At 38.2% G+C, this 11,553-nt stretch overlaps 1 protein-coding gene across 1 annotated transcript; it reads left to right on the top strand.

Moving 5' to 3' along the window:
* The first annotated feature begins 325 nt into the window (after positions 1 to 325).
* GZMA (granzyme A) lies at positions 326 to 10,297 on the top strand. Its single transcript, XM_003759363.4, has 5 exons — positions 326 to 441; positions 2,800 to 2,941; positions 4,644 to 4,785; positions 6,534 to 6,806; positions 8,823 to 10,297. Exons 1-5 carry the CDS (start codon positions 372 to 374, stop codon positions 8,982 to 8,984), a joined length of 789 nt encoding a protein of 262 aa, XP_003759411.1. The 5' UTR covers positions 326 to 371; the 3' UTR covers positions 8,985 to 10,297.
* Positions 10,298 to 11,553: the final 1,256 nt, after the last annotated feature.

Consider the following 11,553-nt stretch of genomic DNA (forward strand, 5'->3'; position numbering starts at 1 on the left):
TCTAAGACACTCAGTATTTTTTACTTTTAAAAAAGTCACATCTGCAATACTAATAAACAATTTCAGAAGTATTCTGACTCAAAGGGCGTTTCTCCCTTCCCCCTATTCCAAGTCTTTGTATTAGTTCCCATTACTGGTAAATTTATTCAAGGCTGCAGAAACATTTCATAGCTGCTAAGATTGGTCATCTGTGGTTGTCACTTGGTGGTCACCCATGCTTTGTTTCCTAACACCAATCTTTAAGAGGGGGAAAAAAGTATGTGGGAAAAGAGGTGTGAAAGAAAACCACATCCTCCTTTTATTTTTTTGGTATATATTAGAGAGCATCAGTGCTCAAAAAGAGTCCTGGGAGTAGGTGAGTGCCAGCAAAAATGGACGTGCCTTTGGTTTCCTTTGTGTCTTTGCTCTCTGGCGTCACATTCCTACTGCTAATTCCTGGAGGTAAGACTATTTCTGCCTATTTCTGTTCCAGTACTTAAATGTGCAGGAGGAAACCTTGATATTATTTCTGCCAAAAAGAGAGAAGTTATCATAGCTTGCAGAACCTTTACATTTTTAGCATTCTTTCTTGACAACTAAATACATGTTTCTGTTTTAGAAGGAAATTTTTTTCATCATACTGTCTGAAAAAAAAAAGGTATTGCAGTCACTGGCATTATCTACTCAGATAGAAAAATACAAAAGGGTATCAAGGCCAGATTTCATTTTTCCAATAAGGACAGTGTTGAAAACTAGTTCTAGGCAATTTTCTGAGACTATTAAGTTGTAGAAAAGATGATAAGGGAGTGGTAAAGGGAGATCCCTATATCCATTCATTCATCAGTCAAGTTCCTGGCTCTATGTTATTTGGTCCACATCATATGACCAATAAAATCAGCATTGCATTTTATTTGTGAATAATGAGGGTATAATTTATTAACCACAAAACTCTCATAAGGATTATCTACTAGGCATGAAAAAATATTTTGGAGAATTGGCAGTAGGCTTTAATAATCTCTGAAACTGCACAACCAAAATTACAGGGTTAATTACATATAACCTGTTATGACAGCTCTGTATATAGAGGTATGCTGGCAAATGCTTGATAACAAGCTCTCCAATAATAATAATAATAACAACAAAATGGAACCATAGCATACTTATAAGTTAAGTCTAGATTTTTAACATTCTTTCCTTTAAGTATAAATAATCAGAAGGGAAAAAAAGCCAAGCCTTGATTAGTAAATTTTGCAGATTTCCAAAGTATAAATTTTCTCATGAACATTTAACGAGTTGTATTATCAGTTAGTTCAAGCTAACTCTAGTAAATCCTTGTCGTGTGTATCATCTTCTTCATTCTCATAGGTAAATATCTTCACACAATTCCCAACTATTGTCCCAAATGGTATTTTACAAAAGCAAAAGACTATATGTGTAGAATTTCATCCCCTCCCCTAGGATGTGAAAGCTGGGGTCCCATGCTATGGCTGTATCAAAGCTTTTCCACTCTGGATTAGAATTGAAAAATACAAACCTAACCCTATGTCTTTCCTAATATGACCACAACTGGAAAGACAAAATCAGAAATTGCATTATGATGGGAAGAGAGGAAGACAGAAGCTGTTGAATAGCTCTAAGGCTTCTTTCCCTTCCATTAGAAAGTTGATGAAAATAGGAAAAACCTTTGGGGTGATTTTTATTATAAGTTGGGATATTATATTACCTCTGCAATTGCAGAGGAATTTTTCTTGGAAAGATCAAGGTAAGATTTCATCACAGCACAGCAATTGAGTTACAGGGGCATAGGTGTCTTGGTGGGGAGGCTCTCCTGACTTGATTTTCAACTCTGTTTTACACAGACTTAGGGAATTCTCGAGTCACTGCTGTGCTGCTCAATGAGCTCTTTGGGGGTTTGAGATAAAGGATTTAAGCAATGATTTCTCTAGGACAGCTGGGTGTGGTACAGGGTGGGTAGAGTGCCAAGCCTGGAGTCAGGAAGACTCATTTTTCAGAGCTCAAACCTGGTCTCAGATACTTATTAGCTGTGTGATCCTGATCACATCACTTAATCCTGTTTACCTCAGTTTCCTCATCTGTAAATTGCGCTGGAGCAGAAAAATGGCAAAGTACTTCAGCATCTTTGCCAAGAAAATGGGATCACAAAGACATAACTAAAATGATTAATCAACAAGGATTCTAGTATCTTTGCCAAGAAAACCCTAAATGGGATCACAAAGAGTTGGACAGAATAAAATAACTGAACAATGACAACAAAAATGCGAAATTACAAGAAGCAAAACCCTGTAGCCAAAGGAAATCACTCTACAGACCGGAGAGTTGGAAGGGAACTTGTAACCAAAAGGCTTCTTGTGTCCATTACATTAAGGGAGTTTGCCAGGATCTGTGGGTGAGAAGGAGCTCTGCTCCTAAAACTAGTCCATGCCCCAGGATCATACTCAGGGTTCTCTGAGCACCCCGGTTCCATACAGATACTATTCATACTCCTAAAACAACTACAGATTTGTTTTGTCCCAGTCATCCATTTGCCCTCTGGATCTCCAGATATTACTAGACCAATGATTTGCCTCAATTCTAACCTGAACTCTACTTCCCTATACCATTCCCTTCTGCAAAAACCCTGAAAACCAGCATGGTCTTTGTGTGTAAAAGGGAGATGGGCCATCCTTTTGAAATGGAAAACTTCAATGTAGTATATACAAAAGGAGTGAAAAAACAGTTCTTTTCCATGCAATCCCTCCAGAAAAGATTGGTTATGGAGACATTGCTTATTATTTGAATTGTTTCTCTTTTTTCAAACAGATTACTGTGTGGATATAATTGGAGGCAATGAAGTATATCCTCATTCAAGACCCTACATGGCCTTAATCATTGAGGGCAAAAACTTTTGTGGAGGAGCTCTGATCCAAGAAGACTGGGTGATAACTGCAGCTCACTGTGAAATGTAAGCACTTTGCCTCCTTCAAAATAATTTTTTAAAATTAATTTTGTTGAACTGCCCTGATTCTCCATGCAGATTAATAGGGAAGTAAAGCAATAGATAGAAAGAGCAAAGGGACATGTTTTGACTCATAAAAGGAAAAACTTAAGTGAACCCAGTTTTGAATAAGTTGCTATTACAGTTCCTGTTTAGGGTTCAGAATGTGAAATGGGACTTTTGAGATGATAGTATTAAGTAAAATAGATGTGTATCTTTAAGATGTTGCAATTTGTAAAGTTGAATAATTAAGGCATTTGTTTTATTTTTTTTTGTTTGGAGGCAGGGGTTGAAAGGAGGCATAGGAGATGAAGACTGATCCTCCAAAGAAAATAAAAGAATCCCAGTTTTTTTTAAATACCTTTAATATAAAATTTCTTTTTGGGGGATGTTTCCAAGGCTAACAGCCTCATTGTTAAACTTCCATGTACAAGAGTACCCAGTCTGGTTTTCCCCATTTCCCAACATTTTCCATATTCTTATCCATTGTGTCTACTTGGTTTTTCTGGGGATGTCCAAAACGGGGGCCTTGAATTCCCCAATTACACCCATTTCCTTTGCTGTCAAAAAAACCCTGACAACCTATGAATGAATAAGCCTGCCTTACACCAGACAAGAAGGAGCAGGTCCAGGGTCCAAATGGGAATATATCCCCCTCCTCAAAGCCCATTTGCTGAAGATCTTGATGATGGAGATGAATAACTCCAATGTTCTGTGTCCAGGTCATGAATGAAATTAGCAGACCTTGAGAGAAGAAAAATCCTAGTCTTGTGTGTTCCAGTTTCAGAAGACATATGTTCCAGATAGTCTTCAAGCCTACATTTTAGCTTCTTCTCAGTCTTTCTTTCCCTTCAGTGTATTAAAGAAAGTCTGAAACTAGAAATCAGAAAAATCAGGATTCCTCTGCTCCCAAGCTCTTATCAACTCTCTTTCCTATCCTCCAGGAAAGCATGGAACATTGAAGTAATTAATCTCCATCAAACAGGTATCTTATTCACATGGGCTTTGAAGCTAAGATTACACAGTCTCTGCAAAATGTAGGGTCAGCAAAGGCATCTGCCTCAGCAAGTGTGATGAGCCATTACATGACCATTAGTAAGGTGCAGAGAATGCTACAAAGTCAATAGCAGGGAAAAAATAGTCCTTTCCATTAGGGCAGCTAAGAGGAGCAGGGTTATGTGACTTGCCCAGGGTCACTCAACTTGTAATTGTCTGAGGCTGGATTTGACTTCCTGACTCCAGGCTGGGCACTCTATCCACTTCACCATCTGGCTGCCCCTAAAATATTATGTTAGTACTAGCCAAAAATATACTACTATTACTACTACTAAGAAGAAGATTAACTTATTCAATTATAAGAAAAAAGTTATTTTAATTACTAGTTCAGAGAACATTAAATATTGCTTATCTTGGAACCATTTCTACCTGAACTCTATTCCTATCCAAAAAAAAAAAAAAGAGATGAAATCGAGATGAATAATTATAATACCTTAGATATGTAAAACATTCTGGAGTTTTTCCCAAGTATTTTCACATCTCTGTGATCTATAGCAGATGTAGTACAAAAACAATACACTGCTTTACATCCAACATGGCTAGATCAGTAAAAATGGCACGGGCAGCAATTAATTGGAATTACCTGATACTAATGGCATCATATTTGCTTCAGAAAAGGAAGTACCAAAGTCATTCTTGGAGCTCACTCAAAAAGCAAAAGAGAGCCAGAAAAACAGATTATGACTATTAAGAAAGAGTTTCCCTATCCATGCTATGACCGAATCACACATGAAGGTGATCTCAAACTTCTTCAGGTATGCAATTCATAATTTCTTCTTTTAAATATAGAACTGTTATAAATTATACAACACAACAGATGCTGAACTTGTAAATATAAGGAGTTGATCAGGGGTGTTTCCTAATCAGCATGATGAATTCACAAGGTAAATCACCTTTGGGGAAGATCTCCTGATTCAAGGAACCTCCAAAGGATTATTAGATAAGATTTCATTTTTATTTCCACATAATTGGTTTTCTTTGCAATCCTAGTATTTTATTTTGTGAATTTAAGAACATGAAACAGAAAAGAGATGCATAAGTTTTGCCAGACTGCCAAAAGGACCCATGACACAAAAAGACTAAGAACCCCTGATACAAAGTCCCTGTTGATGATATGTTGAGAGAATAAAAGACCTCTCCTAATTATGTCCTATTGACTGGAGCTGTCCCCAAGATGAACTGATTGGCTGCTAGAGTTGTAGAAGGAGGAGAGATGTCACCAGTCTGTAAAAAAAGGAGCTCTTGTCAAGAACTTGAGTCATTTTCCTTTTTCTCTTTGTGACATCTTATTAATGCAGCATTAATGGGGAAGGGTGAGGAAAGTGGGGAAGAAGTCCTTCCTCAGGAACATTAAAATGGTTACTTTGGGCAAAAGCACATGTCATAAGCAAACATACTCACAGAGGTAGCTAGGTGGCCATTGGATATACTACTGGGCCTGAAGTCAGGAAGACCTGACTGAGGCCATATATGACTCTATTTCCCAGGATTGTTTTGAGGATTCAATGAAATATTTGCAAAAGTGCTTTAATTTGTAAAAGTGCTAACTTACTTGTGCTGGGGGAAAAGATTTCCTTGGCTTCCTAGATAATGGAGAGTCACCAATTTAAGAGACCTCAGAGATTCATGGATTTACAGTTGGGAAGGACCTTGGCAGTCCAACTCCCTTCTTTTACAGATGAGGAGATGGTCACTCAAGAGTGTCAGAGGTGAGATTGGAATCCAATCTTCCTGACTTCAAACTCAGAGCCCTATCTTTTATGCCATGAGCTCTCACGCTGTCCTTGTACTAATTTCATGGATTTTCATTAAATCCAACAGATCTACTACTCCATAAGCTACCTTATGGTTTTCATGTATTTTTATAGGACAACTTTCATTTAGCCCCTCTAAGAATTCAGAAGATACAAAGAATTTCCAGTAGTCCATCACAATTAAATTGTTCTTCCCACTTTCCACCCCTGGGACCCATACCAACCTCTAGTCTTGTAGTATTCCCTACGGGTGTGGACTTGGTGAATATACCATCAGAACTCTTGACCTACAGAGACTAGGACCATGTAAGGCAAAAGCCAAGTTTTGTTCCCCCGACTTCGGGACTCAGGCCTCTCCCATTCTTCCAGCCCAGGCCTCATGCACTTGATTTTTTTGGTTGTGTAATTCTTGATAATATTCCAGAAGTCTCCCCTACCCCCAACCTTGGCCAGGTGGATCCTCTCTTTCGCTGCCATCTCTGATGCCCCAGGCTTGTCATTGGTACCCATGGCTGCCATATCTGGGATGGACGGTGATACTTTGAGTAGGGGGGAGGGACACCATGTTGGGAAGGATGTGAAAAGGAAGGCTTCACATACACACACAAAACAGGTGGGTCCTTGGGTGTCTGGTCTCTGCTCAGTTCTCTCTGCATCTCTCCAGTTCATGTATATTTTATTGTCAGTAAAGATGGGCCTTATCTTACTATCCTGTCCGATAATAACTGTTCACATTTGTCATCCAACAGCTGAATAGGAAAGTGAAGCTTACAGAGGCTGTAAAAGCCCTGAAACTCCCCCAAAAAGAAAAACCGGTCAAACAGGGTACCCTTTGCCACACTGCAGGATGGGGACGGATAACCAACCAACCTCCTAAGTACACAGACACTCTGAGAGAAGTCAATGTCACTGTTATCGACAGGAGGGTCTGCAATGACAAAAATCACTACAATCTTAACCCTTACATTGGACCGAACATGATCTGTGCTGGAAATCAATATGGTGGGAAAGACACCTGTTATGTAAGTAAAAGAACAGCTGGAGTCAGTGGTTGCTGTTAGGCAAACAGTCCTGAACAGAATGAATGGTTTGCCTCTCTAAATGAAGGAGATTCTTGTGGGGGACCTCGAAGGAAGAGTCTGGGGAGGGGAAACAGAAGCCTGCAGATCAGAGGGGGCCCCCCCCACTAGAGATAGCTGGGGCCCAGAGGGAATATGTGGAGCAGCCCCATCCAGCCCCATCCTTTAGCTTTCTATTCCCAGGTGTGCATGCAAGTCACAGGTGACCCTCTGAGGGGGCAAGACCTCCCTCACCTCCTCTTCCCTAACACCTGTCCAACTCTCTGCCAACTCACCAAAGGTCTATTCTTTGTCCCAATGCTTGAGCCGGCGAGTGCCGGAACCAGATCCCCACAAAACAGCCCAGAACCCCAGTCTAGCCCTATGACTCTGCTGCTAAGGAAGCTGAAGATCAGGGAGTGACAGGAGTTAACACCAGGGGCAGGGCCCTAACCCGGCTCTTCCCACTGCACCACCCTGCCCCTTCCTTCTTAGTGAATACAAGTTATGGCTGGGAATTCTCAGCTCCAGGACAAGGCCTCAGAGGAGATGCACTGAATCCCGCCTCTCAGATGGGCAGCTTTCCTCCTGCACCTTCCCCAATGGCTCACTAGCCCTGCTTAACCAGGCCCCCAAATGGTAACTCACTTTGTGAGGCCTTCGGGGATCCTGCCCATCAACCCGCAGATTCCTCTGTAGCCAGGCAGATTTTGGGCTTCAATTTGGAGTGCATATATATAATATATAACATATTCTAGTATATTATAATATATTACAATATAATGTAATATTATATTACATTATATTATATGATATAATACAATATACATGCATTTATAATATAATAATAGCTAGCATCTATACAGAGCCTGCTATGTGCCAGGTGCTATAATAATAAATACATACATATGCATGTTTTATATGTGTGTATATGTATATATGTATATGTGTGTGTGCATTTGCATAGTTTTCCCACATGCCACATACTGTGATAAATGCTTTACGGATATCCCATCCGATCTTCACAGCAGCCCTAGCAGGTAGGTGTTATCATGCCCATTTTATAATTGAGAAAACTGAGGCAGGCAAAGGTTGGGTGACTAGGGCATAGCCATGTAGATAATATGTGATTTGGATAGAGGCCCTCGGACTCTAGTTAAAAATTTTCTAGTCCAAATGAAACCTAAGAGGAGAGGCCTGCTCTGAGATTTTTGTCTGGTTGTTATTGGGTTTGGGTTTTGGGGCATTTTTCGTTTTTATTTGATTTTTAGTGAGGGACAATGCATAAAGAGGAGCACTTAGGGGACATATTGGATAAAGCTCCAGCTTGGAGTCCAGAGTGACTAAATTTAAAATTCTGAATTTAAATCCAGTCTCAAATACTTGGCTATGAGACTTAGCCCTACTTGCCTTGATTTCCTCCTCTGTAAAATGAGCTGGAGAAGGAAATGGTAAATCACTCCAGTATCTTTGCCAAGAAAACCCAAATGGAATCATAGGAGTCAGATGCAACTGAAATGACTAAACGATCCATACAGAACTTAAACTAGCAAGACATCTTTTATTTTGGGGACTTTGGTTTCAATGCCTCAAATATATTTAACTGATTTTCCCTTTGCTGTAAAAACACTGCTTTTAATTCAATTATTAAATTTGCCATTTCCAGAAATTTTCTCTTTTCAAAAAAAAAAAAATTCTGATTAAGTTCAGATAAAAAACATAAAAAAAAAAAGAGTTAGCTGCTGTTGTTAGCTAGTTTTTAGCTCCTAATTTCACTGATTTGGAAAAATACTGAAAAATAAAATTTAGGATTTTTCAAATATTACCCAATACAATGGTATTTATTAAGCATGATCATTTGACCTAAGTATAAACTGAAGCCAATTCATTTTTTTAAAATCTCTTAGATTTTTTTTTTCTATTTCAACCAACAGTTAATGCTGATTTCTTTCCCATCCAACATTTCTGATTTTGTTCCAGGGGGATTCCGGTGGCCCTTTGATATGCCAAGACACTTTTATAGGAATCACTTCCTTTGGTCTTCCTGGAAAGTGTGGTGTTCCCCAAGGACCTGGAATCTACACTTTTCTTACATCAAAGTACCTCACCTGGATAAAGCAAACCATCAAGGGAGTGGTTTAACCCACTTTTGATTCAGTGATTCCTCCATGCTGCACTCAATAATTGGGACCTAAGAGAAACAGTCAAACTGAAGAATAAGTAAATTTAAGACAAGTTTCTACCAGCAAAGTGAAGCTAAGAACTGAGTAATTTGGATAACTCAATTTTTTTTTAAAAGTAGGTGTTAAGTTAAAAGTGGAATTCTGCCTGATTTATTCAGATAACTGTTTTAATAAACTGATCAATGGTGATCTGCCCCCTACTATGTGAGAAATACAGCAGATATGAGACAATTCCTTAGGTATAGCTCACAAAGCATTTTCTTCACAACCCTATCAGAAGGGTAGTATTTGCTAACACAGAACAATTTGGGATATCGTTTAAACTAAAAGGCTGATTATTCACATGAAGACTGATCATCAAGTTATTTATATTTATTTTAGCCATCTCCAACTTCAGATTCACTATTCTAATGCACCATAGCTTTTTAAATCAGAAGTTAGAAAAAGGGAATGCACATTTTTAAAGCACCTATTATATGCCTGGCACTGTGCTAAACATTGAATGAATATCATCTCAAGTGATCCTCAAAACAACATTGAAAAGATGGATGTTATGATCAACATTTTACAGTTAAGGAAACAGAGATTAAGACTTACCCAGTATCACAGAGGGAACAGAAAAGGCCAGATTTTGAATTCAGATATTCCTGATTCCAGACCTAGTGCTCTATCTATCATACCACCTAGCTCCATCCCAGTCTTGTAAATATGGAACTGTGATTTAGAAGCACCAGTGATGGTATTTCTGTGGCATTAAATTATTGTCAATTAAACTAAGCTTTCTCTATATTGTATTTCCACAGTCTAATTCACCTGTTTCTAGTGCTAACCTTCAATATTATCAGATTGGAATATAGAAAACATGGTCATGGCAAGAGTAATCACGGTGTAATAGAAAGAGTGTTGTATTTACCTTCCTGAAATGAGCAGGATACCTGCCCCTACTCTCCCAAATCTGAATGCAAACCAATAGCACAGCCAGCACAAGAGCTGACTCAAGGTTCTGCCAGGAAAATGCTGTTAACAACTGACTCTCCAGGGCAGAAGCGGGGGGATGTATGTAAGACACACTTTTACATTTAATCTACATTACTAACATTCTATTCACCACTTTCTTAAAACTAGACAATCAACAAACAATAAATCAAGCCCTAATTTGTACTTTGCAGATTTCCAAGATGTAAATGCTCATGGTCCCTATGAAATGGTGTGAGCTGGCTCCAGCACACTAGTGGCTATGTTCTTTATGAATAAACCTCCCTCTTCTTAATACCCTTCCTTTGCTATGTATGCTTCACTAAGTAAATCTCCTTTTGCTGTCAGATGGAATCCAAGTGTCTCATTTCATTCCAGTTTTGACCATGAGATACTAACCTGGTCTATTACATTTTTTTTTATAAAACTTCATAATTTACAACTCATTGTGAGCCATTTTTATTTCTATTATGTGGTATGTTTCTCAGATTAGGTAAACATTTACCTAACAAGCAAGGTAACAAAAATTTCATTTTTTATAAATCACCTAAATTTTGATTCAAATCACCAAATTATAGACTTGTATATTAAACAAGATGCTAAAAATGATAATTATTCTCAATAATTTCACATTCTACTGGGTAGATAAAATACAACACCAACAAATAAAACTGATGAAGAGGACAGCAATACTAATTGAGGGATTAGGAAATGTTTCACAGAGGAGAAAGCACTTCATCCGAATATTGGAAAGAGAAAGGGTAAAAATTATGAGGAAGCAGAAATGAAGGCAACATAGTGTGGGAGATGGAGTTCTAAACTTGAGGAGTCACTAGCAACCCAAATTGGCTTAAACATACTATATCAAGGGATATAGAATGAAATAGGATTATGAAAGTTAAGGTGGGAACCAGACCATAGAGAATCTTGAAATACTGAATTGAAGAGATTATAGTTTATTTTGCAGGCAAAAGAGAGCCACTAAAATTTTTAAGGAAGAGAGTAAAAGGATCATATCTTTGTCTAAAAAAGATTTGGACATTGAGAGTGGGTTACAACTTCTGGAAGCTGGACAGGAATGAGAAAGCTCAGAAGCACAAAGACTTAATTGTAAAAATATTGTAAAGGGTATGGTATTTTAGAAAGTGTTGCAGAAGTCTAGAATGGTAGTCTTTAAGTGAGGTACATAAACCCCTAGGGTTCAGGAAAAGATCCATTGGATTGTAAAGAAAGAAATTAGAACAGAGAGAAAGAGTGAGAGAGTTATATATTTAAAATGTTACATATAAAATAAAACATTACATATATAAATACTACTTACATATAAAATTAGAATTAAGCCATGTGAACATTTATTAGCTAGATTAATACATACACTTGGTGCATGTCAGGCAGTCACATATGACTCCTGCTTCCTAAGGGAAGAAAGAGCAGGAGTTCCAGTTGAGGTTGACAGTGGTGCCCTCACTTGTTTTTTTGTTATTAACACATTGCAATGTATTGCAGTCTACATATACCAGGTTAAGTAGATTCAGGAACTATGTTTTCTAGCT

This window comes from Sarcophilus harrisii, chromosome 1 (assembly GCF_902635505.1).
Source record: "Sarcophilus harrisii chromosome 1, mSarHar1.11, whole genome shotgun sequence".
Classification (NCBI taxonomy): Eukaryota; Metazoa; Chordata; class Mammalia; order Dasyuromorphia; family Dasyuridae; genus Sarcophilus; species Sarcophilus harrisii.